Source organism: Trichophyton rubrum, assembly GCF_000151425.1.
Source record: "Trichophyton rubrum CBS 118892 genomic scaffold supercont2.1, whole genome shotgun sequence".
Taxonomy (NCBI): domain Eukaryota; kingdom Fungi; phylum Ascomycota; class Eurotiomycetes; order Onygenales; family Arthrodermataceae; genus Trichophyton; species Trichophyton rubrum.
Genome location: NW_003456428.1, coordinates 1,455,266 through 1,482,942, shown reverse-complemented (window position 1 = coordinate 1,482,942; position 27,677 = coordinate 1,455,266). Strand labels below are relative to the sequence as shown.

Below are 27,677 nucleotides of genomic sequence, written 5' to 3'. Positions count from 1 at the left end.
ATTATATACCATACCTAGAGGGGAGTACAATGGGTCTAGAGCTGCAAGACGAGGCGTTCGGTTTTGGAGATTTCTTCAATGAACCTGAGGGGTTTTTCCCCCCTCCAAAGCCCCCGACCTTCTCCGAACATCGCATGCTTTCCGGTGATACCCTGAGTATTCGACTTGTTGGAAGCCATCCGTTATATGTAGGAATAGCTAATGCAGAGTATACCCTTGACTGTCAATAATACGCTACTTGCACAGACACCATTTTGACTGACTTTTTTTTTTTCTGATTTGGAGGGGTATCTTCTCTGGAATGCAGCAAGAACGATATCTGACTTTTTAGAAGAAAACGCCTCGGAATGGGTTGAAGGTAAAGACGTTCTCGAGCTGGGGGCAGGTGCCGGTCTACCAAGCATTATCTGTGCTATTATGGGGGCTAAAACAGTTGTCGTAACTGATTATCCCGATCACGATCTTATCGACAACATGCGAATAAACGCGTCAGTCTGCGAGAAGTTTATCAAGAAACAACCATCACCTCTTTATGTTGACGGATACAAGTGGGGTGACCCTACCGGCTGCATATGCAGGTACCTGGAGTCTCCCTCAGGGGGTTTTGATGTTTTAATTCTCGCGGACGTCATATACAATCATCCACAGCACCACAGCTTGATTGACAGTGTAAAAATGACTTTGAAGCGGTCGAAGACATCGGTAGCCTTCGTCGTTTTTACCCCATATCAGCCTTGGCTACTGGAAAAGATAACGGCCTTTTTCCCTAAAGCCGAACAGAGCGGCTTTACGGTGAAGAAAATATTCCAAAAAGTTATGGATAAATTATTATTTGAGAATGACCCAGGGGTATAATATAGTTGCTTCCCTACATATTTCTATAACTACTAACTGTACATAATAGGACGAACAACTAAGACGGACAGTTTTTGGATATGAACTTAGGTGGAAAGAAGAGGAGTTGGACAGTGAAATACCCGGCTGATAGTTTCATGAAATTTTACTCAGATATATTGGATTCAAAAGTAAGACTGGGAAAATTAGGCATACGCCCGCAAACCAGTATAACTTCCTCAGACCGGCTGGCTGTTAGGTGGATGTATATATTGTAACTAAGCTTCCGAAGTGTCATTGTGTTGGTACCGTCTACATATGAAAGATGATACAAATCATGACATTGGTCTTAGCACACTACTGGTATAAGTAGAGTCGTACTCTATTCGGCGTAAGAGTACAAAGGAAGGCAATAATCTGGGAGGGGCCAGTAACAAGCGTCAGGGTCTGACCCCTATGCACCAGCTGACGTCAGTGAGTTATACAAAGGCTTCGCCAGAAATCCAACGGTTCATCAAATCAAAGGCTACGTCAGGCCGATCTTGTGGAACCTAAGGGGTAGCAGTTCTATTAGTGACACCCTGTAGCATAAGCCCCTCAGGAGAACGATTAGACTTACCATGTGGCCAGCATTATCCACCGTTACAAAAGCATATCTAGTAGCAAAGGTTGCACTATCTGTGACACGAATCTTGACTTCTTTCATTCTCCCTACGGTCTCATTCCTCCCCGTAGACGCAAGGACCGATTTCCATGGGACCAGAGGTTTAGAAGACAGCTCGGCTTGACCTTGCCAAGGAATATCGTGCATCCATTTCAAGTTTCCTGCAGTATTGCACGCAAGGTCTAGATTACCTTGATAGTTCATGATGTGTATTTGATTTGCAAGGAGAAACTCCACTTCTTCAGTTGACGGTACCATAGAGTCCGATGTTAGGCCAAAGGCATCCTCAACATTTTTGGAAGCAAATTTGTACTCTTTGACTTCCTTTGGAGGGGAAAGAGCATTCCAAACAAGCTTTGTGTTTAAATAATTCTGGAGGTGAAGACCTTGAACATAACATATATCGTCCGCTTGACAAGGGGTAGTAACTGTTACAATAGTAAGCGTCTCGCGTATAGGAACGTAGATTAAGCACCCTTACTGTCAAATCTATTACGACCACCTTTAACATCGGATTCTTTATTGTACAGTCCGGTGATACCTTCATCGCAGACGGACTGTGCAGAGAGACATATTGCTGGATCCGGATTGCGACGGCAAACCTCAGCAACTTTCATGCATCTAGGCATGTTTTTTGCCATGATATCGCATCTGGTTTCGTTGAATACAGGCTTTTCGACGCCGGGATTGGTCGTGCAAAGGGTCTCCCAGTAACCGAATGTAGTGTGCATATGTGACATGCATCCATTACCTATTAAACAAGACTTGAGCTGTACTTGCGGCTCATTTGGATAAAGTTTGTTTTGCCGCACAATTTGCGCTCCAAGGTATGGAATATAATGTCCCTAGAGACGAAGGAAAAAAGGGTTAGGACTACCTTTAAGACTTATCGGTGGATACTTACACCGTAAGACTCTCCAGAAATATGAAATGGAGAATTCAGTTTGTTCGGGAAGACTTCAGACATAAACAACTGAAGGAATCTGTGCATATCCACGGCAGCAAGATATGAATCGTTTGGAATGTCATAGCCCTCGTCGCCATAAGAAAAGCCGACACCAACGGGCTGATCAACAAACAGCATTGATGACTTTTTGCTCCAACCCCAAGGATTATATTTTGTACCATTACCATACTCATTGACCAAACAAGGGCCTACCTCTTCAAGCATCCCAAGCATACTGGAGTAGCCTGGTCCGCCGGTCATCCACAACGTGAGTGGATCATTTTCGGGATGGTTCTGGCTCTCAAAGTACCAGAAGAAAAGGTGCTTCGGCCCAATATCTAACCATCCAGTGTATTGCGCGGAATGGGCATCACAAATTGAGCCATCCTGCTTCTTAATGCGAATTGAGTGCCGAGGAGAATGCTTGCTCGTGAAGATTTGGAATCCCTCTTCAATTGTTACCTTTTGGGGCTGATCAACCGACAATGGAGCCTGGTGTATAGCCTGGCTTGGGCCGAAGAGCGATGTGGTCAGGAGAAAATACCAGAATGACGGCATGTTTAAAAGCAACTCCATTGAAATAGTTTTGGTCTCAGCTACCCTTCTCCAGTGGGGAAAGGCGTTTTTTAAGGTTAACATGTTCTGGAGTCACGTGCCATAACTAGTTAGGAAGATCAAGCCTTGCCAAGCCTAGGCGACAGCGTTTCTAGCACTGTTTGTACATAGGAAATTATTGGAAAAGAATATAAATAAAATTGCAGAAGAAATAACGATAAGTTTTACAAGGCTAGAATACCTGTACTGTTTTCGAAAGAGAATACAAAATATAATCAATTATTATCTTTATTCTCGTCCCATGGATTCCTCTGAACCATAACTAGCCAATTTTCAAAAGCTGAAGGCGTCAATGAAACTTAAGGCACTAGTCTCGGGTACGGGCACGTACGCAAGTATCAGATGCAATATATTGGAAGGTGTCCAATCTCTGCTTGATTACATTTTCACTGTTTACAACCTGGTAAGTTCCGAAAAGAATGTTTTTAGCACCAGTACTCAAATTGCAGGCGTTGCGAATATGCATTAAGCTCTACAGTGTACCAAGACAATGGATATCCATGGTTTGGTTATGATGAATAGCCACATTTAAAAATTTAAGAACCATTGGGTAGAGTTTTATTAATTCTATAAACCCTTTGGAGATATATAAGCAATGTACTGCCACCCACCTAGCACTCCTCAACTACTATAGACGAAATACCCCTCTCCTCATCTATAATAGCCATCCTTTTGCATTACTAAAATAGGACAGCAATATGCCATCATTCAAAAAGAACCACAGTTTTGAGCGTCGTAAGCGTGAAGCTTCGCTCACGTTACAGCACCAGCCAGATCACATCCCAGTAAGTCTGAGCCTCACTAGCTACTCACTAGCTGCTCCAAATTTGACCTACATCCATGCTACATGCTACTCTACTACTAGTCGAGATACTACTAACTATTTGCCTTGCTTTCATGACACTCGGAATATTATGATGAAGCTAACGTCTTTATAGCTTGTTTGCGAAAAGGAAGAGAACTCGGACATTGTGGACGTTGACTGTTGCCGGATCCTTGCCCCCAAAGAACTCTTGGTTGGCCAGTTGTTGCATGTGCTTCGTAACCGTCTGAGACTTCCCCCGGAAAAGGCCTTATTCATCCTCATTAACGATCAATTACCATCTAACTCCTCTCTTTTATCTACTGTCTATGACACTGATAAGGATGAAGATGGATTTTTGTATATCAAGTAAGTCATATACTCATGTTCAAGCTTACACACGGGATTGTAGCTGTCGATCACTCACAACTGTGTAGGTTTATGGGAGAGAATACCTTCGGAACTCCGGAAGAAAAATAAACCTGTTTCATCTCTTCTACAGGCCAAATATAAGAGGTGAAAAAATATGGAGATATGTTTCTTGCTTTACCAGTTGCAATGTTCAATATTGGAAAGGTGTATTTTTTGTAAGGAAGGCTTGAAGCAGGCTTGTTATATCGCAGTTTATATTAACACCTATTATAATAAGTTTTAATCAGTGATTTATCATTTCACATATTCCTTTCCCCTTAGGTTCTGACCTTAGTGTAGACACTTTTCACAGAATGCCGTAGCATTGGACACTAAATAAGAACTTTTGACATGCTCGCTGGTGTGCATCAACAATTGTCAACTACAGGAAGCAATTATGGGGGACCATGAGATACCGACCAACGTCGAGAGCAAAGCCCTGAGGTCATTGACGTCATCGTCCACCTTGCTTCTCCACTTTTTAAAAATAGCCTCAGCTAAGCATAAATTCGGCTCGGGCCACGACGTAACCTGCTTATATCAGCAGGTGTACCTTATTAGTAAACATGCGAATCCTTTTTATCACGTGATAGAATTAGTCATTGGAAACCGTCCACAAAAAAATTCTACATCCGAAAAAAAAAACATGAAATGTTATCACAAAATAACATGCCAACTGTTTATCATCATTATTATTTCTCCTCCTCACGCGATCGAGTATCTGCGTTTTTCGAGAGGCTAGGGGTATTCCCTTAGGAATGAGTGAGGAATGCATATGTAGTTGGAGGGTAACTCAAAGTAAACACTGCGGTTTACTTTGCTCTCCCCAATCCGACACAAAAACCTCCTGGAAAACAATTTTATAGAGATAGCGAAGGTATGTCTGGCTACCGTTTCGGACCTCTTTGCTGGTTCATACCTTACCTCTGGCCTACATGATGATCTCCATGTACAAAGCATAGTTCAACTGAAGGTCTTCGGATCGCTGAACGAGAAACCCCATCACCATCTTTCATCATATCTGATCATGGTCGAACACATACACACATGCTTCTTTATTTTTTTACTGTGTTATCAGGTTTGCTAACTCAACGGAAGATATAGGCTTGCAATATCATCCTTATGTTGCATTAGATTTATCATTTCAATGCCAGTTTCATGCATTGCTGCCCAACCTCCCTAGACCATGCCGCCTGGCCAATCATCGACACTTGTTTTCGGCGAGCCGGGCAGCCTGGCATACCCTCCTTTTCCTTGTAAAAAAGAAAAGAGTATGAAGCAAAAGTATCGGAAATATGACAACAAGGCAAAGATTTTCGTCTTTACGGATCATTGCATTGGATATAATATTGCTCACTTTGACCACGTACCACAAAACTTCATGCTGTTGTACTCTGTACTCCGTTTTCTGTAGATGTTGTCCCGTTCTCATGCGTTGTCAACATGCGTATTGTTCGCTTTTCATGCGGCCCCATAGAGACCCTTGCTTCCTCCTTGGATTGGCTAATACTCTTCTAGGTTATTATGCGGACTCAAGGACGGATTGTGTCCATCCCGGTCATCCGGCACCAGAGGCGGCCGATCCCGTCTCTACCATATAATTAATTTGTTGTTGTTGGAGAGAGTTGAGATTTCCAGGCACATCATTCCCTTCCTCCGAGCGCCATCAACTCCGCCGACTATTATTGAAGATCTCACAATAATTTTCTGAGTGAGGACCTCGCGGCTGGCAACCGTTTCAGAAGCAAATGAAATATCACTCAAAAGCCACTTTTCACCGCTGTTTTCCAAGGTTCCCTTGGCGCGAAATGACTGGCTGAGATGAAGCCCTGGTGGACAACATCCTGGACAGCGAGGGTGCCACGTCGAGACATCGCTGGTGACTTGTCTTCGCGGGCTGCTGCAACAACCCTGGCACTATCACACCACAATATGCAACCGACAAATAAACTACCCGCATGATATCTGCGAAGCAAACAACGTGCACCAATCCCCTCGCCTGGGTCTGCGGGTTCTCTTCCCTCAAGCTGCACTCGCCCCGCTTTGCTCTGCTTGTCTTTCGTTCAGATTTGCAGGGTGAGGCGGCCTTCCACTGTGATATGCGCTGGGAGATGCGCTGAAAGGGTAGTTAAAGCCCGATGTCCCCATTTCTCCTCTTGATTCTGTACTTTTTTTCTCTCCCAACCACCGCACCATTCTTACCCAACCTGAAAACCTTCCAACCTTTTGGCCACCCATTATATTCTTGATCTCATTTCCACTACTTTTTACAGCCCTATCACTGTGGAAAGTGAGTACCAGTTCAGTTGAACGTGGACGACTTGATACTCTGCCCTCTCGCCTACTGGATCAGCTTCACAACCCAAAATATTGGCCGCTTCAAAAACAAACATCGGATTATTCTCCCTGCCCATTTGGATTCATTGCATTGTTTTGACCAGACTAACGCCGGGCACCTGATCATCGCTCGTTGTATGGGTTTCCCGCTTCGGATGTAGCCATGGATGATAAAGCCCATAGGAAGAGCTTATGCGCAAGGCGAACCAAGTATGCAGGGATTTTCACGATTGTAGTTAGAGCTGGTATGCTCTGCTTTCGTTGCGTGTCTTTCTATACGGACCTGTACCCTCAAATTATGTCTTGCTCTGCGCCTACAGCCCACGGATGCCCTCGGACAACGACCAAAGCATGCCACTGCCTTCCAGATGGATACCATAAATACTGCCGTTTGCCACCCCATGGATAGCACACCTGGATGATTACAGCTTGTTTAGCAGCACAGCCTGGCGAACCCGTCAACGAAAGGCTCGTGTTAGTCATATGCATAAATCTGCATTTGGCGCAAATAATGACATTGATAACCAGAAGGAGAATTTATGATGAATGATCTTGACCAAACGCTGAAACTGCCAGCGAGGAACCACTAGCCGTGTGATTTTTCCCCAGTTTTTAGCCAGGATGTTGACCCATGGATTGACAAAAATGATGATACTTGTGTCTTACTAATGGACGAAGTGCCCTGATTTTCCGGGAGACATGCAAATATTCACAATGATATGATGATGCAGTTGAATTGTGTTCGATCGCTTTGATTTTTTATTCTCATGGATTACCCATTACCTTTGGAACGGATCCCAGTTATGAATATTACCGCAATGGTTTATATGAGCCAGCCACGCTTCATGGATGTTTTACGGATATATCAGAAATAATGTTTCAGTGGCCTCATGGATTTTCAATCAACTGGTTGCCAATTAACAACAGCCATTACCTTCATGGTCAGTTTGCAAGCTGTATGAATGGAGAATGACAAAACTAACTCGATATAGGATACTCGGACACATTTTTCTTTCCATGTTTTTTCTGTTTCATTTACGTTTCCTTGTAACAACATGATAACTGCCAAACATGACAATACTAACTTGAACCCGCAGTGCTGTTTTTAGAAATTTCCAGAATCTACCTTCACCACACATCACCATGGCTACAAAAGGAAAGGCCACCATGTCAAAACTGTCAATCCCCAAGAGGCACTCCCAAGGATCAAGGTCACAATCATATCAAAGCTCTTCAGCCCAAGATTTTGTGGACATTCCAGCCAGGACACAAGATGATGATTTTTCCCAAGGCGACAATTTTTCGATCTCTCCTGGGCTCAACGGATCATGTCAATTTGATAACATGGGCAACTGGGCCATCAGCGATGCCATGTTAACCTGTGCTGATATTAGCACAGCCAGCGAGGCAACTGATGAGTCATTTGACACTCAATCACTTTCAACCACTGATTATGATATGCAAGAATCCCAAATGTTGACATTCGCCCCGTACACACAGCCCCTCTTTTCAGGATCCGCAGACCACACTACCTTTTCGGATATCAACCCAATTCAGGATGCGACCGCCAGCTGCGAGAGCCCGCAGATGGCATTTAGGAATTCCCATGGGTTCCAAACCGTTTCCGGTGCTATGGGATTTTCTGTCAAGAATGAGTCAGGCCACATTACTAGTGAAAATGGACATGAGAATGAGAAATGCCAGATGGAATTCGACCCAGCTCACCAAGGAATGAAGAACTCCGACTCATTGGCTGTCTCCAGCCCCTGGTGCCAGTCAGCAATGAGTGATGATACCTCCACTGGAAATGTAGTTCATATGTCGAATCTGTACACCCAGATACCAGCTACCCCTCCACTTACTGAGGCCGGTCAAGATATACCCGTTACTTCAGCCTGCTCCCCCTCAAACTTTTCTCCTTACGCCGGACATGATGACTCTCCTTTTGTTGATACTACCTATCTTTCAGGCCAGAACTTCCCAATGAACGGCTTCTATCCTCTCAGCCCACCGCTGAGCGCCAAGGATTATAACAGGTACATTGGTTTTTTCATAACATATCTACGCTTGGGGCTTGAAAAACTAACGAAGTTTGGTATATAAGGACTATCAGACCCTCCAAGCCAGCCAAGAGATCCAGCTTATCTACTGAGGCTACTGGCGACATTTCAGAAGTATCCGATGGAGATATGTTTTCCACGTCAGTCTTAAGCTCCAGGGCCAAAGATGGTGCAGAGACCAGGAACCCAAGGGATCATCCGTTCTATTCCCTTCCGCCAGAGACTGATGGAAAGTACTATTGCCCATTTGCATCCAGGGAAAAGCCTTGCTCTCACACCCCAACCACCCAAAAGTGTGCTTACCAGTAAGTTTTTACCCTCTGCTGCCATCAACTGAGTTATCTGATATTAAGAGCCGGTTTTTAGTAAATATCTGGATTCCCACCTTAAGCCATACAGATGCAAAGTCCCACAATGTGTGGATGCCCATTTCTCTTCCAATGCTTGTCTATTCCGCCATGAAAGGGAGGCCCATGGTATGCATGGCCATGGGGAAAACCCTCATCTCTGCCATTTCCCAGCCTGTGAACGGTCAATCCCTGGAAACGGCTTCCCCCGCCGTTGGAATCTACATGATCATATGAGGCGTGTCCATGACTACACTTCATCTGATAAAGCCAGCTCCCCCGAAGGATCTCCAGTTACCGGAGCTGCCGGAAAGAAGAAAGACTCTGCAATCCGCAAAAGGAAGGGTGGTTCACCAAACAGCCAGACTATGAAGCGAGTTCGCCCGGTTCAATCTCAAACCGCGGCAGCTCTCAAGCTTGCCCAGGCACATAGCGGCCAGCAGCTTCAAAACGCAGAGAGAAGCTATTACGCCTGCCTTGCTCAGCTACAAGAAGAACTCAAGAATATCAATCCACAGGATCCCACCCTCCATGAAAAAGCCAATGCCAGGCTGCAGGAACTCCACACTCTTAGCCTCAACTACCGTTATATCCGAGCTGGCCAGCTTGCTAACGAAAGAGCATCCAAGTCATCCTAAAGTTCAATAAATAGCGCATGAGCTCTCCCATTGCATTCCGGTTTCATTTGTTTTAAAAGTGATTCGTTTTGACCCCCTTCCCCTAGGACTCCACCTTTACTGGACCTTTTCCCGTCTTCCATTTTCTGTTAGAGGTTTTACACCAGCGTTTCCCCTTTTTTTTCCTGTTCCCCCTTTGAAACTATTTTTGGATATTGCTCGGGAAACCCAGACCGGGCTTACGATGATACTTTTTCTGTTCCCACGTTGTTTCAGTCATATTTGCATGTTGCTTCCCAACTCGTCTAACAGCACAGTTTTGCATTGTTTATTGGTTTACTTTGGAATTGGCCCTTTGCATTGGCGGTATTGGAATTCTCAGAAGAGGCGCCCGGCGTGTGTAGTGGGTGGACACCACGCTGTGGACAGACGTTATTGTTACTTAGTTTTGCATTTCACTTTCTTCATCCTTATATTTCTTAGGACAGTATGTCCCTACCCTTGAATTGATCTGGTTACTTCTGCAAAAAAATTTCGTACAAAAAACCGGGCAGGAGAGTCAGTGGGCTGCGGAAGCCAACGGAAGAAAAGCCCTTGGGACATATACTTCAACCTTATTCTCTTTTCTTTTCCTTTCTCTTCGGTTGAATCTATAATTTTTGCCTTCCATTGTTATAGCTCCCTTTATGTTCTTGTTTACACACCCAGAGGACATACATGATTCACGACTACATGTTACGAAATTTTCAACAGCCTGAAATTTATTTGAGATTCAAGATAATTATATGCTTTCATACTATGTTCGTCATTGATCATTAGATCTCACCTAGAATTCGGTCATGCCTTCAAACTCAGCATTTAGAAATCTCACAAACGCTTCGCCGACTTCCTCTTCATTCAGCTTGCCTTGGCCCATGCCATGGCCATGTCCCGCAAACGCCCTGTTCATTCCAACCCACTGCCTTCTTAATCTTTGCAGGCGTGGAAGTGTTAGAACTCCGCCAACACCGGCTAAATCGTCTGTGGGGGCAGAAGCCACAGTCGAAGCGGGTATGTAGACAGATGTCTGTGTAGAAGGAATGGGTATCGTGATGCCGGGGGCCTGTGGGTTTGCTAAATACGTAGACGAAGATGGCGATCGGTTCTCTAAGGAATACTTGCGTATTGTTGATATAATTTCAGATGTAGTTTTTTCAATCACATATAGTGCGGTTGGATCCGTTTTTGGCGGTGCTGCCGTGGCTTGATGAGGGACAATTTTTGGTCGAGTTGACGTAGGCCGTTGAAGGGAAGTTTTCTTAGCAGCAGTGGTGGTGGAAAGCGCGCCGGCTGTAGAATTTGCCTCATCCTGCTCGGCATCAGTTTGAGTAAATAAACCAGAAGGGCCAATTTTGGTTTCGTCTTTCGTAATCTGTTGCCCTGTTATAGCGAACCATATGTCTTCCACGGGTGGGGTTGTATCATCCCGGGGTACAGTAAAAAGGGGTTTATCCCAACGACTCGCTGTTGAGGGTTCCTCGTAACGATATATGAGGTTTGTTAATAGTTCTGGTGGGTACGGTTCCTCGTCAGTCTCTATCTCAGTGTTCTTTGGCGCGGGATCATCCCCAGATTCGGTCTTTTTTTTCTCGTCAGGCTCGACAGACACTGGTTCGGGCTGCTCGGTACAAGTTTTAGACATTTCTCGCTTTCGTTTAAGCCGTGCCTCGTTTGTAGATATACACTGGTCCATTGGTGTCCCTACATGGACCTGTTCAACACGGAAAGGTTAGCAGCTCCGAGGATAAAATCACAAGAAGTCTCTCCACTGTGCGTAAATAAAATCCATACCACACAACTTGTTGTCCTGGCCTCTTTACTCTCACACCAAAGTTGATACCGCCAGCCCTTAATATAATTCATTCCGTCCACAATAACAATGCTATCTCTGCCAAGCAACCTCTTCACGCGGGCGTATACCACAGCTCTCGCCTGCTTTTCTGACTTGGCATTATCATATACAGTGCGCGGGTGGGCTTCATCATGAGAGGTGACGATATGAATTTTATATCGGGACTTGGAGGTAGCAGGGAGGGATGACTGCAGGGCTTCGAAGAGCGTAGCCAGCTGACGCGCACGATAGGTCAGTCCCGAGCAAGGATAGCCAGTTAAAAGAATTAGCTATGTAAATGTTAGAATGGGTGTGAAGAGTGTAGGGTGTCTGGGGTCTGGTACAGGCATAGCGATCAGCGCATCGATTCAATTGCCAATACCCTCACACTCGGCTCGGCTATCCTGCAACAGAAATTATCTATTTTATCACAGGATTTAGATAAATTATATTGGTAGAATATGGCATTGCCTGCGGATTATGCTTGTTGTTTCAATAAGAGAGAGATAGTAGGAGAGAGATTCGACGGATGGTTTTATTCGACTTCAATATTTTAAGTTTACGTTATCGTTCAAACTAACTGCTTAGTCATCATCGGCCTCCGCCATCACGACAAAAAACACCGAATGGTGAGAATTCTGAGCTGCCTGATGCGCTCCGGTCATCGATAGACCACCATCTGCCATCCAGAACCACCCGGAGACCCAGACCACTGGGTAAGAAGGGGACACCCGAAAGCTGCATTACCTTTCCCGCATGCCGATATCGATGCTTACAGCAGGGAAGCAGAGTATGACAGCCCACGGTTGTCTCGATTCTTCAGCCATTGAGAGATGCTACCACGGCGTCCCTGAACGGCCGTGGGTTCCGGATGATCTCCTCTGTCATGTTAATAGCCTGGTCCTTGGCCCAGCCATGCACCTTCTCGAAGTTAGTGCAAGCATGAGTTGCACTAAAGTCAGCCTCTACTTCGACAACAGGGCTCTTCTGACTGAAGGTAATGAGCGTGGGGTCGGCTGAACATGACAGAGCCTGGCGGATCATGTCAATGCAGTGGTCTATACGAGCGTGGTTAGTTAGATGAAGAGACACCAAGGTAGTCTAACTTACCGGCATGATCGATTCCAGAGACAGTTGCATGGCTATCGTCGATGCGGTAATGCTCCCTGTGCACATATCGGCGCACATAGTCCTATACCCCCTATCATCAGCCTGGGAGTCTCCAGTAAAACCAGAATACACATACCAAACAGTGGAGCTGATGAAATACCGCCAATTTAGCCAAGTGCTTGCCGGGGCGTGACGGCAACTCCATACTCTCCTTCCCGATAGCTTCAAGCTCTTTCTTATCGACCAGAAGCGGGCCGACTATGTTATGAACAGTTAGGATATTGCTTTCTCCCATCAGGTTTTGCATTATCTGAGCGGTAACTTACCATCGTAGAGAGCTTTCCAGGCCTCATCTAACGCCTTGCTTGGGGGCCCTTTGTACGGGTTTATCGTTTGGATGTCTCCATCAAAACGGACTGCCCGATACTCCTGCATAGCCCGAGCAGGCGCTAAAAGTCATTGTTGATCAGCTGAAGTTACGCGGATATGAGAATATCAGTACACAGTGGTCTTAGACAACTTACAATAGACAATGTCGGGGTATCGACTCTTGCACTCATGGTGCGGCCATGATCCGACAATCATCCCAGCCAAAAATGCAAGTCCCAACAGGAATAGAAACCGCCAGAAGGATATACCGTCGCTCTCTTTCGTAGGGCGATGGATTCCCTCTGGCCTCACTTCACTTTGAGCTCTCTCTGCGGCATCGATCGAAGGTGCAAAAGTAGCACCTTCTCTAGCTGGAGCGGACACTGTCTGGGCACAGGAGCTAGCCGGAGATGCACTTCGAGAGGCCATAACGGTATTTTCGTCATTTAAAGGGGTATTGATACCGGTTAAGGAGTCACTTCCTGACGAGCTGCACTGGTCGGACCCAACAACTGTGTCTTCTAGACTGGAGCTCAAGGATGGGGGTGCCGCCCTAGAAGTCTCCATTGTATGTGATATACCACCCACTGGCTCCTCATTAGCAACTGGGTGATACTGACACATCTTCTCTTGGTATATCCTTTTTAGGCGCGTTATAGTGTGCTGTATCGATGAAAATAGGCCATACGGCGGTATACCTCTGTGCACACGCTTCGAATAAGTGAGAGCGAAATGAAATAACTTGCAAGGAAAGCCAGAAGAAATCTATTCACTTTCCTCTTCTTATTATTTGCCTCAGTTCGGATGAGTCGGTGACGACTACGATGAATATACCACGACGAATACCGCCCCAAGTCTATGACGTTAGTATGCCTTCCAGCCGCCCGGTCTTTCCTAAGGTCTCCTGTCACCGATGCGGCTACCAAATGCGTCACTGACTTACGATTTTTACGTTCGCCTCCTGCATCCCATGGGTTGGCTTTTTCACACAAGTAGCGGTCGAGCCTTGGGACTGCTGAGGCTGGCCCAAGATATCCATTACGCCTCCTTCACTTCGCTGCGGTATGTGGCCTGAAGTCGATAACGTAAAAGCTTTGACGCCAATCTTCAATTCGTTAGCGTATACGCGTTCTGATTCCCAAACTTTCTACAGCCAAGCTTTCCGTGAAATGCTTGTTCTTTCCCCTTAACTTTCTCCCATAGTTGATGACGGTATACGTACCGAGTCCCAGTTGATGACCACTTCTAACATCTAGTCAATGACATCATCACAGCTCCTACTCTCGTTGGTTTTGCATCCTTACCAAGCTGACAGTAAGGCTGCCTGATAGGATATACGCCGGAAGGTCTCTTTTCTAGAGGTCCGGTGTCTCCCTGTTAGGATGTACGCGGAAGATCTACAGAAATAGTTATATTTCTTAAGGAATAGGGGGAGTAAGGGCGACCCCTCTTACATGGAGTGTTTGAAAGGCGTTTAAATTAGGGCACTTCAAGGTGTTCATCTTTCTACGAAGTGCAATATTCTCTCCTACTGTCATGAAGGCGACATGTCGCATTGCAGTCTATGACGGCACACCAGCTCCAGCCAGACCTGATATTACCCTTTTGCCCATGGTGGCGTGGTCACTCTCCTGCCTTCCGTATGCTGTGACCCTGCTATGAAGACGCCATACCGCCTTCCCGTCTATGACCGGATACCAAATGGACATCACCCTCATGATGGCGTGCTCTCTTCGTCCTCGAACTGCGTGGCCATCTTATGTCAAAACTCTCCTTCAAAAAGGTATAAATATCTCGTCCTCAACCTCTTCACCTTCGAATTTTTTTCTTTCCTTTCCCATCACTGCTTTTCCCGTCACAGTCACAGTTCCTCACCAGTCTTATCATCCACTCTCCTATACACCCCAACCACCAACATCACTTGTAAGTCACCTCGCCCTTAGCTACAATGACTTGTAGTTAATAACACAACATAGGCCGGACCAACCATGCCGGCAATTAGCAAGATTACCGTCGCTGCTATCGCAGGGCTTGCCCTGCTGCAGCCAGCCACTGGCATGCCAGTGAAGACTGCGAGGCGTGGTAAGTAGGAACATAGCAACTCTTCTCATGTTCAATTTCTTATGCTAACTCAACCTCAGGAGAGCCTCAGCCAAAGACTCTTCACGTCGAGTGCTTGGCTGGAGAATGTTCGGAGGAGGATCTCGCGGCGCTTCGAGCTGCCGCCCAGATGGTGAAGGACGATCCATCTGGTAAGGGATGGAAAATCTCTTCCAAGATCGAGCCTGCCAAAGGTGGCAAGGCTCGCCGTGACGAAGGCCTTTCTGAGGCCGACGTTAACACCATCCTCGAGGGGATGGACCATGCCGATCAGGACAGCGTCGCCAGATGCGCCGCTGGCACCTGCTCGGAGGCCGAACTTCAGCTCCTCAAGCAGGAGCTTAACGTGGCCACCATCCCAAACTGGCTCTGGCCGATCATCGGCCGCGTCCGTAAACTCAAGTTTACGTACGGTATTGAGATTGGGACTGACCCTGAGCCAGCTCCAAAGCCGGAGCCCACGAAGGCTCCACCAACTTCCTCTCCGGCCCCCAAGAAGCCGGAGCCGACCAAGGAGCCAAAGCCAGAGCCGACTCACACGGTCTGGTAAAAAAAAAAAAAAAAAAGTTCTGTATAGCTGCTAAGATTGAAGGCCTTGCTGTTTGACTTCGATGCATATGTAAATAAATTCAACAATGAAATAATTTTTCTTCTTTAAACTTGAACATTCCATACATTCCATAGTAGGCGGCTAGAGCAGCCAATCCGTTGGCGTGTCAGTAATCATCCACGGTTGTCAAAGTAGGTAAGTGGTATACTGAGTAACTTTGGAAGGCGAAGTCATCTTGGCCACCAACTACAAACACAAAAACAGCCTTGAAGCAAAGGTGGAACAAACCAGACAAAACACAAGACAGCCTTGCATTTCTCTAGAATCTTGTTTGAAGGATTAGTGGATACTTCCTCCCTGACTCTTGCTCACTTGCACGATGAACTGGACTGGAGGTCGTCTCCATCGATCTTCATACAAGACGAAGTCATCATCTAAAAACGTTGGGAGACAACGTGTTGCTCAAGCTAAAATACGAATGGTAGATAGGCCGCGAGATATTCTGTCATTCAAGGCTGCTACTGGAGCAACGGATAAGGAAGGCTGCTATGATGGACAAGCTGGCACCACCCAAGCAGTTGACGACCTTGGAGCAAGCTTTCAGAAAACAAAACAGCCAGCATATTCAAATACTGAAGATCTCCAATCAAAAAACCATTGTCACTCTCAGATAACCAAGTCGAATTTGATAGATTCCCCTGCGGTTAGAATTGAAGAGATGAGAAAGAAGCTACTTGATAAAAAAGACTGGGCAGGTCTTAGCCTATCACGATCACATAGGTCACATACACCATGTGGCCAAGATAAAGGGACACTTGGAAGAAGGGAGTCGTTGTCTTATGAAAGATGCCCCAGCCGGTATTTCCCTCACCGAGGACCCCCTTCTCTCCCGATTAAACGCCGAAATATTGCACAACCACACTTATACCCTGAAAATCATCTAAGTTCTGATGATATTAGTGTATGGATTGAGCAACAACAAGAAGAGCCTCAGTATGAGGCTCTCTACAATGAAATGTACATGGAAGCCCAGGAATCAGTGGGGCCGATATTGTCTAATAACAATAAAAGCAGAGATAGGTCTATTAGATCTACAAAGCGCAATGCGCGCTCTCTATGTCAGTCAGGCATGAAGACACCGCGGTATGCTGCTTGTAGTAATCGTGTCGACCACGAGCAATACCAATTACAATTGAGTAAACGGCTAGATACCTCACCAAGCTCTGATCTATCAAACCTTCCCGTTCTAGATCGCCGTGGCTCGTTTGCTACAATCGATGGCCAGACAAGATATGTGCCACCGTCGTCTTATAAACCCAGCAGTTTGAGTTCTCCAGAAGAAGATAGTAGGATGAAGTCACCAAAGAATGCAGATGAATACTGGTCTCGGAGAAGAGCCATGTTATACCATAGTCAGGGATACCAAGCGCAAGATATATCTCCGCGAAACTCTAAGTGGAGGGAAGTAGCAGGCAACCTGAACGGATGCTCTTTAGAATATTCGTGGGGTGACAACACTGCCATGATACGGCAGAGAGAGGTAACTGGCGGTGTGAAACAATCTAAAATAGGAGGATTTTCAACATCCTGTTCTGACGAAGCCACTTTTTGGCGTAACACTATCCCATCGCCCTTTAGAAGTGATCCCAGTTACCGCTCTTATCACCCAATATCCTCCCCACAGTCGAACAAAAAGCAACATTCCGTTAACCGATGTGAGTATCAACGGTACCGTCATTTGACTAGGCCGGTATATAATTCAATTCTTTATGGTAGCCCTCAACCGAGGACGCATTTTGCTAGGTCATCATCGAAAGCAATCTCTTATCAACGCGCTAATTCTTCAACTCCCACGCCAGCTGTTCAAAACCATAGGGTTTTTGTATTCGGCCAGGAATTTGATATATCGAAGGAATGTTCTTTATAATGGCAACTGTAGGGGGAAGGACTCCTTGGATCTATTGTTGACCCTATCTTCGGTGACCGGGAGCATACAAGTCCCGTATGTGAGATACGTGGCCTTGTCAACCTACAGTCTCACCAACCAGATACGGCAATTGTCTGTTCCCAACGTTCTGGGAGGATCCTATCTGGGAGTTTTATTCGAGAGTTACCGTCGCAGAGGATATAAAGTGCCTCTTGTGAGGGGAATGCGAAGGCATGGCGGTATCAAAATGTAAGTATTGATAATGTACTGGAAATTCTTGAATAGTTTCCTGAATCTTGTAGAGCTGCATTTACTCGTAAAGTACTTGGGCTAACATAGCTGGTTTCAATGGCTGACTGATTTTGCAGTGCTGGGTAGCTTACAGCTGCCTAGATAGACGTGTATCGGCTCCGCAATTTCGGCATCAAGCGCCGACGGCCCGGCTGTGGACCGGATCCCTGCCCGGAGCTCACTCAGATGGATGAGGTAGGTACTGGAGGTAGCCTGGGGCTTAGTAACTCGTTAGTTAAGGTTCCAGCCTTACGATCATAACAACGCTGAAGGTGGGCAAACAGCCTCGAAAGATCTTCGATATCATGGTTGTTTAAGAAAAGTTCCAACACTACGGCTGAACCGATGAGCGGCATGATTATATCTGTTGTTTCCTCCCTCTCCATCCTCGCCTCCGTCGTCCTCTCATCCCCTGCTCGGCCTGCCACCGGCACCTTACCTCTTGTGATATGGCATGGCCTGGGAGACAGCTATGCAAATGACGGGATGAAAAGTATCGCGCGACTTGCAGAAACAACAAACCCAGGCACGCACGTCCACCTCATTCGATTCGGCGCGACTGGGACCGAGGACCGAGATGCCACATTTTTTGGCAACGTTACTGCCCAGGTCGACGAGGTTTGCCAGACGCTGGCATCGGATCCCGTAATAAGCAACGCGCCAGGTATAAATGCGCTTGGTTTCTCGCAAGGCGGTCAGTTCCTGAGAGCATACACCCAGCGTTGCAACAAACCTCCGGTCCACAACTTGGTCACGTTTGGCAGCCAGCATAATGGGATCGCGAGCTTTACAGCATGCAAGGATTCTGGTGACTGGCTATGCTGGAGTTTCAATGCCCTACTGCGATTCGGAACATGGTCTAGCATTGCTCAGTCTGGGCTGGTTCCAGCGCAGTATTTCAGAGATCCAGAGGAGCTGGAAAACTACCTGAAGTACAGCAATTTTCTCGCTGATATCAACAATGAGAGGGCAGTAAAGAATACGAAGTACAGGGAGAATCTGATGAAATTGAACAAGTTTGTGATGTACATGTTCAAGGATGACACTACTGTTATCCCGAAAGAGAGCGCTTTTTTCACAGAGGTTAACGCCACGTCAGGAGAACATACGAAGCTGCAAGATCGGCCAATGTATAAAGAGGACTGGCTTGGGCTGAAGGTATTGGATGAGCAGTCTCGCTTAGAGTTCCTAACGATACCTGGCCGCCATATGCAATTGAGTGAGGCTCTGTTGGTGCAGAGCTTCCACCGTTACTTTGGTCCTGTAGAGAAGTCAGTGGCAAAATATGCCGGAACCCCAGATTTCAGAGTCCAGGAATAGTTAATATAGCTTTCAGAACAAGTCTAATTAATAATCATCGTTGCGAATATATGGCTTTGTTATCAATCAGTTCATACAGATAGAATTCAACCAGACGAATCCTGCGGTCTCAAGCCTTTCGGCTTCGTTAAAGAAGTCAAAGATCTTTCTCGGCTTTTCGGCATCTTGACAAATTAGCCAAGGGGCGACGGTGCTGAACTGAATACGATGATAATTCTAACGGATACCATTGAGTCAGAGCATCAAACTAAGCAAATTCCTAAAAAATGCTATCATCAGCCAACACAGCATTTGAAAAATAAAAGCGACTACTATCGTCAAGGCAAAAAGAAAGGCAGCCTGAAATTATAAGTCAAGAACAACAAGAAACACTCTCATTATGCCGGATACAACTGTCACAACCCCAAAGACATGGGTTCGCCCCACTAGACACGGGGAGCAGAAAGAATTCCTGGTCTCCATGGACAAATCACTGCTTTCAATTACGATGATGAACGAAGAGTTCGAAAAAGACTATATATACTGGGCCAAATCTATGCCCGAGGAAGAACTACAGACGGCTATCGACTCCTCGCTTTGTTTCGGTTTATTCGAGCGAATCCACGATGCTACGGCAGATAGCGGGAATCATGAAGCATCCAAAATAGCGCTTCCAGAACAATCTTCCCCTCTGAAGCAGATCGGTTTCGCCCGCTTGGTCACAGACAATGTAACATTCTTCTACCTTTCCGATGTGTTCGTCATGCCCGAGTACCAAGGAAAAGGACTGGGTTCATTTTTAGTCCAGTGTATCAAGGAGGTGCTGGACGGCATGAAACACTTGCGACGATTCATTTTGATGACTGGTGACAAGAATACGGGAAAGTACTATGAGAGACTGATGGACGTTAAAGTGCTGGGCGAGATTGGGAATGCATATATCCTGGGCCGCAAGGGGCCGGGGAGCTGTGTATAGGCAACAGATGTACTCTGTATGTTGATGTCGGTTTGTTATGCATTGAATTGAAGTTGATAGAGAGCTAGGCAGTTATGCATCTCAATAATAGTGACTTAATCAATATTCGTGCAGAGATTTCGCGCGTATCCTCAAACGCTCCTAGCCGATACCCGTTCAAATTGCCACGGCAGTACAGAGTATCAGGCATATATGTCCAGTGCCATCTGCCACTGCTCCGTAAAAGCCCAAAAGACAACTGATAGATTCTTTGGCTTCAAGTGAATTCGCTGCGAGTTTTTCTTCGGTTGAAAAAGAGAATGAGGATAGGAGAATTACGTAAGTCAATCCATATTTGTCATGTGACGGATTTTATGGTCCGTGCGTCAGGGAAGGATCAACTATAATGCGCACCAATGGGAATGAGAGAATTTAGTTATGTCAGCGTCGGGTGTTACTAATACCTGACCTGCGCCAAAAGTAGAAAATGGCAACTTCAACTCTTCACAACGCTGAATTATGGCGTTGTTTTCAGCTACGATCAATTGCGATTAACTACTTTGACTTGCCGTCGAAGGACCCTAAGATTGGATGAATTTGTGATGAATTCCCCTAAGGAGCCATCATCCGCACTCAACTTGCCAATGAGAGGTTCCAGGGGGTGTAAATGACAAAAACGGGATATTGCAGGCTGGCTCCAATATCTCAGCCATTGCAAAATGCAACCAACCAAAGAGCGGTATATATCAAGGTATCTGAGTGATAGTAAAGGTCCGAGACAGCGGTAGATCTTGATATGTCTAAGTATGGCTATCTTAGTGACCTATGGAACGCTTGATATTCCCTAGGGGGTTTGGCCGTATGCAATTGCCACTGCACATGGAAGTTTCCGTCCGGGTAGCTGCTTAGTTCTAGTAGAGCCCTTTTTTCTGTATGTTTTGATTTCTTTCCTACACTTTCTCCCCTCCCACACAAAAATTCAAACAAAGTATTTCTCGCGAAGGACGCGAGCAGCTAAGCCCAACTCAAGCATCCTTCAATATTCTTAACGTCTGCCCTGCAATTTGATGGTCATGAAGCAGCATTACCCCCCTTCTACCTGCTCTAAGCTTGAGTACGTGACTAATCATATAGTGCTCCCGCCTCGCCTGCCAGGAAAGGAGGAAGTCTGCGAGGATGATGTCCGATGCGAGCTTCTAGAATTTCTTCAGACCGCGTCTATTACCCTCAAAGCAGATTCCGATACAGAGATCAGTACCGTTGGACGTTCTATTCTCAATGTTCTCGAGATTTGCAAAGCCACCAATCTGCGTGGAAAATTGGACAAATCCACGCTCCTGCATCAGTTCCAAACAATCCAGCCAAATATTCCTATAATTCTTCACGTGAAAGAGCAAAATGCTGGGCTACTTATATGGAAGAATGAACGGTAAGCTTTCGCTTCTCCTCCAATTGGTGGTTGTTCAGACTGTTTATATCCGATTCTGCTATTACAGGGATGGCGAGGAGACAGTCACCTTTGAAGCTTTTGAGGCGTCACCCGTGTCTGAAAAAGTACTCTCTGCGGAAGGCCCACTCCAATGGGATTTCCCAGGCGAAACTGTTGTTATTCCCAATACCATGTTCACCCAACCCTCATTCCAGGAGTCGTTGTCCAATTTCCTAGAAAGTGCGAGCACAGAATCAATAAAGAGATTCGCTGCCGGTGTTTTGAAAGGTGGCTCAGTCGCATTCGAGAACCGTGATACTACAGATCCTGCTTTAATCACGCAGATGCTAATGACTTTGCTGGAAGCAAATGGATCTCGAGCATTCCCTCCACTACTAAGGAAACGTGTCCGTGATGAAGTTTCGTGGGCTCCCGGAGGTGGCAAACCATGGAGGAGACTACCATTTTGGCTGGTTCTCAGAGTGGGAATTGAACGACATCTCTATATGCAATTTGGTGCCACGAAAGGACGAGCATACTATAAGTTCCTTCTTTGCCTCATGTTCTCGGCCATTCTAGGTTCTGGAACCGACTCACTCTCGCCAGACCGAATTTCACTGCTTACCGCCAAGCTAGCAAGACGTTTAGCAAAACTGGAGGTCGATCGTGAGAAAGCGCTCCATAACGACAGAGTGACATATAATCGATTGTTTGACAGATTTGAGCTTTTCTTCCAGACCTCTATCAGTAACGCTAGAAACCATGTCGCTGATATCTGGAATACATTCAAAAGAAGCATTCAACGCAAGATTCCACGGCTTCCACTCCATGCAGATGAAAATTCGCAATATCTTTCTCTAACAAATAGCCAGAAAGAGATTGAAAATGTGTTGTCGCAATACAGAATAGATCGCTCATGGACTTCAAATAACCCATCGGTAAAAGACTTCACTCCTAAACGTTCGAACGCTTTCAAAAAGTTTGCCAACAATTATAATTCCCTTTCAGAACGAGAGAGAGTATCTGATGAAGCCTTAAAATTTCCGGACAACTCCGCAGAAGAAACCTGCATTGAGCTGGCAGTCATGATCTGGAACTATTATAACGAGGCTAAACCGGCATATAACGGCAATCCTGAGCAGAAGAGCATCATGATATTACATATGATGGTACTATGGGTGGAACTTGATAAATTTGCCACCAAACTTTACCCTTTGCTGCTCGATTATCACCCTGGGATTTCATCGGGCCTTCTTGATGTGCTGCAGTTATCAAGCCTTAAAGATTCAATTCGTCTGAATGCTGTGCAGGAGTACATAGAGACCCGATGTACGCGGAGCCTGTCTCGAAGGACAATTTTTGATGATCCAACCGCAGGATGTTTTGCCGAAAGATATTTTGATTTATCAGAAGATTCCTTGAGGCTTCAAAACCTCCGCTCAAAGATTGAATCCCAAGCGCAAAATAATTATGACAGAAAAGTACAGGAGTGGCAACAAAAAAGTGAGATATTCGAGGCTCTGCAGAAGAAAATTGCACTATCATCCTGCACATATATTAACAATCGGCATGGAGGGGTAGACCATGACAAAAATTGTGAAAAGTGCGACAACCAACATCGTGCCAACCGCATGACTATCCAAATCCATGAACACCCGCTTCCAGAAAATCCAGTCCATGCTAAGGCGGTGCTGTTTGAGCTACAGTGTCCAGAGCCATTCAAGTCCTATCGTAACGCAACCTGGCTGCTATTTGGTATCGTGGCATGCCCTCACGAACAACCCCCAGCGTATCCAAGGTTATTGGTATCAGAGTATCGGGAGCTTAGTAAATTTGTTACTGGAAGCTCAGTGGGAATTGTGCTAGCATCGACCACAAAATCTTTGCTATCTACCCATTACAGAGGAGTTTACTTCCCAGTAAGGCTGGAAGACATATGCTTCGACAATAATCTAAGGGTTAGATACTATGACACCACCAATAACATCTTTCCTAACAGGCAAAGCCATGTTTCAAGCTTTTCCCACCATCTTCAGATGCCCAACCTGACGAACTCACCATTCTCATCCATAACACCTCCAGGCAGTTTGTCTGGCTCCTCGTCCTATGAGATTTTAGCCAGTCAGTCTTCCTGTCCGCCGGGACTGAATGCCCACGAATTCATGGCGTACAAGTCTCTGTTCTCTGGCGTGGTCAGACGTTGGCCTACAATCCTTATTGAACTTGGTTCCTCAAACTTGAACTTCAGCACTAAAGGCCCTTGTACGTTGATTTGTCAACTTGCAATACAGGCAGGGCCGAGAGATACGAATGATATCTTTCGAGTGGTACACAAGATCTTCCGTGATGAGACTTTCTGTAACCGACTAATCAAATTACTCGAAGAAAGACTAATTGGGATTGCATTAAACTGGCGCGAGACCGATTGCATGGAGATGTTGATCACGTTGATACTTCGGCTATGTGCCTTATCTCCACTGAGAATCCTTGACAAGGCAATCACCTTACTGAAAAAGATTCAAGAAACCCTTTGAAATGGATCCGGCTGTGCGTAAGGAAATTGTGCTGCTCGTGAGCCAGGCATGATTGAAAACTATTCCGACTTTGCTTTCACCGTTGCCTTATTACTGAGGAGAACATTTGCGGTCTACCCTGAGAATATTCCTGGATACACGGGAGACATGGCTGAAAATGACATCCGATGCTTTATAGAGGCTTCTATCTCACTTCAAGACAACGTTCCCCCTGACTTGAAATCGCTATCACATTTTCAGTGGCGTGCGCTTGTTCGAGATTTGAAAATGGTATACAGAATGCGTCCATTACTATTACAATCTCTCAAAAATCACCCTGGAAGTCTAGGTGCTGTATTGACAGATATTTGGGCACAAAACACACTTTTTCTGGGGCAAATGTCCAACCTTCAGCTTCTAGGCGGCGACGAATGGGCCCAACTCGTGATAAACCCGACGAATCAGACCAAAAGACAAGTTGTGCATTTTCATTTCCTTGAAGGACATTTACTTGTCGACGGCGAACCATTAGCAACACTCCCCGCAAACTACAGAAACGCCGTGATCCTCGACCGTCTGTTTGGAAACCAAAGGCTTCAGGTCTACCCTTCATCGCTCCATGGAATGTCATACGTCCTTCCATTTGAAGTTAAGAAGCAAAGAATCCATATTGGCTTCCGTGATGGTAAACCCTTTGTTCGAGCTGAGAGTAGGCGCACGCTTTACGAATTCCTCCCTTATGAAATATTCGGGGACAGGAGAAGCTTTGACCTCCCTGGCTCCTTGGTTGAAAATTGCATTCACTGGCTTGATCTAAATTCTGGGACTATCAAAATCAGGAGAAAACCCGATATATGGTACGATAAGGACAGTTACTGGGAAGTCGACTTCTACAAACGGAAAGCTCGTCGCCGCACAGTCACTCTAATTGATCCCCATAGCCAGTTATTCCGTCTTATTGCCAACGTGTTTGATGGATTTGAGCACCCCGGATACATCACCATATATCAGCCTGCATCGAAAAACTTATCCGTGGAGTTACGCCGCTTGGAACTCGACTTCATCGTTACTAAAAGCGGGCTACTTAGATGCAAGCAGCTAAATGCGTTAATCGACATGAATCAAGATGCAGGCACATGGTATGGGTTGAAAAGCAAGCTTGTGCTACGCGACGTGATTGATAATGAACAGCGCAGCATCATTGTCCCCATGGGCCCTCTGCAATGTACGAAAAACGGGATCCACGTTAGTATCTTTGCTGAAAACCTTGGAACTTATGGCCGGTTCTTCATAAATACATCCCTTGGAAGACTAGATTGCCCAGTCGAACCATGGACGTTATATGCCAAAGCTCAGTTTCATGCATATACCTCTTTTGTTTTACCGGATGAGCTGACGGGGCGTACTGGAACAGAAGAAGCGGTTCACTGTCTAAAGTCAGGCTACAGCCAGCCGTGGACTACGTTGAACCCCGGCCCGCTTGGGACTCTTCAAACTATTGCACTTCTGGCCCCAGGCAGGGTTTATTATCCTCCTGGTTCCAAGACTGTTCAGCACACAACATGGAATGAGAATCTAACACCATGGATTCAACACGAAATATTTTCATCTCTGGTTGAGAAGATTCTTGAAACAGAAAGAACGTTAAGGCAATTCGGTAACAAAGACATCGATCAACCGGAAGTTCGGCCTGCCAGTGATGATTTTTTGATGATTCGGGCATATAGGAGGGGGAATACCTACCAGCGGCCGAACGCTGGCTTTGACGATCTACCAGTTGTGAAAGATGAAATTTACAAACCGAGAGATCGATTCCAGGGAAGTCGAAGTCGTTCTAATGTTTTCGAAATAAGCAGTTTGGTGAAAAACTGGTCAACAAACACAGGGCCTCATGCTGATTTAATCCGAAGGATGGAATCCTGGCCTACAATTGGAGGTTATAGTACAGTTTTCGACAAGGTACTCCTCAGCGATATGCTTGACATTCAGTTTGACGAGTCATGGGGCTCCATCGTCAATTTTTGCCGTGATTCGGAGGAGAAAAATAAATACCATCTCATGATGACGATGGCTCTTATGTCGTTTTCCAACTCCGCCGACATGGAAATCATACGCACTTTGCTACTTTTCGCCACTATTCCAAGCCTAAAGTCCCTGACACCGCCAAATTGGATTCATTATAAACATTTTTGTTATAATCAACAACCTAGTGTGGTGTACCTGAGAAGACTGATTAATAATTGCTGTGCTCCATACGCTGGGGACGAGCGGGGATTTTTACCGCTTAACGTCAAGACTAGAAAGAGATTTGAAGCTGCTGAAAAAGAGCACGAGAAACGAGTTGAAGCGAATGCAATCGCATTTTCAGAGTATATCTTTGCTCAATGGCCTTGCCTTGAGCCAAGAATCCAGGGAATGCCCGATTTTCCGCTTTTAAATGTCCAGCTAGCCTTAAAGATCATTCTCCCTGATTGGTCTCGGCTATTCCAGAATTCAGAACTTTCTAACTATCTTGCCAAAGTTCAAGCCACTTTGGTTTCTGGTAACTTTGGAAAGTTTGAGCAATTTGACTGTTGTATAAAATCCACGAGTACTGAAATATTTCCCACCGGGTTTCGAGGACAGGATATCCCCACACTTACGGGTAATCTGCTACGCAAAGCTTGCACGCTTTATACCCATGAATCCCATCCTACAAAAAATGCCATTACTACCTACAAGGCCTCCCGGGAGGAGGGAATCAGACGTGTTTTTACCGGCTCTGACAATCCAACAAGTCTTCCATCACAAAGCTCAGGCTTTACACACATTCTCGATCTGGAGGAAATAATTGGGAAAATCAAAGATTCTCCCTCATTGGTTAGACAGCAATACGGGCATGACCTGATGACCAGCCTTGAGGCATTGAGAAGTGTAAAAAGCGCTAATGATATACCAATTGGTGAAGAGTTTGATGAATCCACAATTTATACAAATATTGGGTCAGCAACACAAAAGGTTGAATCCCATGCCGAACACCTCAGGTCGGCCCTCAATAAAAATGATTTGCGCTTCCGCTGGCTACATCCCGCAGGTCTATGGCCTTGCATGACAATGGTTAGCCTCCTTGAGCCCCTTCGTTCCACCTTCAAAGGAGAATTTGGAGCTGGGATGAAAGAAAGCCTTATCGCACTAGCAGTCGAAATTATTCACAGACAACGCTTTCTTAGAATTAAGGATGCATACTTGCGAAGAAAGTATAAGGTACTTGGAGAGGAAAAAAATTGTATTCCTCATTCCAACTGGGATCCTTCACTTCATCCAGATTGGCTGCTATTTCAAATTGATGCCGATATTTGTATCAGGCCTAACCAAGTTGAGGTTGCACATGCAACAATTGCTCCATCTTCGCACGCAAATTCTGTTTTGCAGATGAACATGGGTCAAGGTAAGAACTCCCGCGTCGGGATAGAACAGCTTCGGCTCTTAATTCTTGAGGAATAATTCTCCTGTAGCGAAAGCACGTAGCGTGGCAGGCTATTGGATTATTTACTGATAGTTTGGAATCTAGGAAAAACTTCTTGTATCATCCCTATGGTAGCTGCTGTTTTATCGGATACCACGAAACTCCTACGGGTAGTAGTACCTAAAG

The 27,677-nt window shown here is 45.7% G+C and overlaps 12 protein-coding genes across 12 annotated transcripts; 8 read left to right on the top strand and 4 right to left on the bottom strand.

The window, feature by feature from the left end:
* Positions 1 to 29: 29 nt before the first annotated feature.
* On the top strand, positions 30 to 855 carry TERG_00572 (uncharacterized protein; the record flags this gene model as incomplete). The annotated part of the gene is made up of 2 exons (XM_003238533.2): positions 30 to 188; positions 286 to 855. The coding sequence occupies 2 exons, from the start codon at positions 30 to 32 to the stop codon at positions 853 to 855; spliced, it is 729 nt and encodes a 242-aa protein (XP_003238581.2).
* A 458-nt stretch (positions 856 to 1,313) lies between these two features.
* Positions 1,314 to 2,238, bottom strand: TERG_11594 (uncharacterized protein; the record flags this gene model as incomplete). Its single annotated transcript, XM_003238532.2, has 3 exons — positions 1,314 to 1,385; positions 1,454 to 1,926; positions 1,980 to 2,238. 3 exons carry the CDS (start codon positions 2,236 to 2,238, stop codon positions 1,314 to 1,316), a joined length of 804 nt encoding a protein of 267 aa, XP_003238580.2.
* A 146-nt stretch (positions 2,239 to 2,384) lies between these two features.
* Positions 2,385 to 3,083, bottom strand: TERG_11593 (uncharacterized protein; the record flags this gene model as incomplete). Its single annotated transcript, XM_047750685.1, has 1 exon — positions 2,385 to 3,083. One exon carries the CDS (start codon positions 3,081 to 3,083, stop codon positions 2,385 to 2,387), a length of 699 nt encoding a protein of 232 aa, XP_047605154.1.
* Positions 3,084 to 3,757: 674 nt separating this feature from the next.
* On the top strand, positions 3,758 to 4,341 carry TERG_00570 (uncharacterized protein; the record flags this gene model as incomplete). Its single annotated transcript, XM_003238531.1, has 3 exons — positions 3,758 to 3,844; positions 3,998 to 4,230; positions 4,299 to 4,341. 3 exons carry the CDS (start codon positions 3,758 to 3,760, stop codon positions 4,339 to 4,341), a joined length of 363 nt encoding a protein of 120 aa, XP_003238579.1.
* Positions 4,342 to 7,752: 3,411 nt separating this feature from the next.
* On the top strand, positions 7,753 to 8,712 carry TERG_00569 (uncharacterized protein; the record flags this gene model as incomplete). The annotated part of the gene is made up of 1 exon (XM_003238530.2): positions 7,753 to 8,712. The coding sequence occupies one exon, from the start codon at positions 7,753 to 7,755 to the stop codon at positions 8,710 to 8,712; it is 960 nt and encodes a 319-aa protein (XP_003238578.2).
* Positions 8,713 to 10,459: 1,747 nt separating this feature from the next.
* Positions 10,460 to 11,365, bottom strand: TERG_00568 (uncharacterized protein; the record flags this gene model as incomplete). The annotated part of the gene is made up of 1 exon (XM_003238529.2): positions 10,460 to 11,365. One exon carries the CDS (start codon positions 11,363 to 11,365, stop codon positions 10,460 to 10,462), a length of 906 nt encoding a protein of 301 aa, XP_003238577.2.
* A 957-nt stretch (positions 11,366 to 12,322) lies between these two features.
* On the bottom strand, positions 12,323 to 13,606 carry TERG_00567 (uncharacterized protein; the record flags this gene model as incomplete). Its single annotated transcript, XM_003238528.1, has 5 exons — positions 12,323 to 12,561; positions 12,614 to 12,695; positions 12,750 to 12,871; positions 12,940 to 13,062; positions 13,138 to 13,606. The coding sequence occupies 5 exons, from the start codon at positions 13,604 to 13,606 to the stop codon at positions 12,323 to 12,325; spliced, it is 1,035 nt and encodes a 344-aa protein (XP_003238576.1).
* Positions 13,607 to 14,741: 1,135 nt separating this feature from the next.
* TERG_00566 (uncharacterized protein) lies at positions 14,742 to 15,632 on the top strand (the record flags this gene model as incomplete). Its single annotated transcript, XM_003238527.1, has 3 exons — positions 14,742 to 14,765; positions 14,959 to 15,064; positions 15,124 to 15,632. 3 exons carry the CDS (start codon positions 14,742 to 14,744, stop codon positions 15,630 to 15,632), a joined length of 639 nt encoding a protein of 212 aa, XP_003238575.1.
* A 379-nt stretch (positions 15,633 to 16,011) lies between these two features.
* Positions 16,012 to 19,170, top strand: TERG_11592 (uncharacterized protein; the record flags this gene model as incomplete). Its single annotated transcript, XM_003238525.2, has 3 exons — positions 16,012 to 17,347; positions 17,957 to 18,080; positions 18,135 to 19,170. The coding sequence occupies 3 exons, from the start codon at positions 16,012 to 16,014 to the stop codon at positions 19,168 to 19,170; spliced, it is 2,496 nt and encodes an 831-aa protein (XP_003238573.2).
* Positions 19,171 to 19,549: 379 nt separating this feature from the next.
* TERG_00563 (uncharacterized protein) lies at positions 19,550 to 20,125 on the top strand (the record flags this gene model as incomplete). Its single annotated transcript, XM_003238524.1, has 1 exon — positions 19,550 to 20,125. One exon carries the CDS (start codon positions 19,550 to 19,552, stop codon positions 20,123 to 20,125), a length of 576 nt encoding a protein of 191 aa, XP_003238572.1.
* Positions 20,126 to 21,177: 1,052 nt separating this feature from the next.
* On the top strand, positions 21,178 to 24,067 carry TERG_11591 (uncharacterized protein; the record flags this gene model as incomplete). The annotated part of the gene is made up of 2 exons (XM_047750684.1): positions 21,178 to 21,533; positions 21,601 to 24,067. The coding sequence occupies 2 exons, from the start codon at positions 21,178 to 21,180 to the stop codon at positions 24,065 to 24,067; spliced, it is 2,823 nt and encodes a 940-aa protein (XP_047605153.1).
* A 48-nt stretch (positions 24,068 to 24,115) lies between these two features.
* Positions 24,116 to 27,529, top strand: TERG_11590 (uncharacterized protein; the record flags this gene model as incomplete). Its single annotated transcript, XM_047750683.1, has 1 exon — positions 24,116 to 27,529. One exon carries the CDS (start codon positions 24,116 to 24,118, stop codon positions 27,527 to 27,529), a length of 3,414 nt encoding a protein of 1,137 aa, XP_047605152.1.
* Between the last annotated feature and the right edge of the window lie 148 nt (positions 27,530 to 27,677).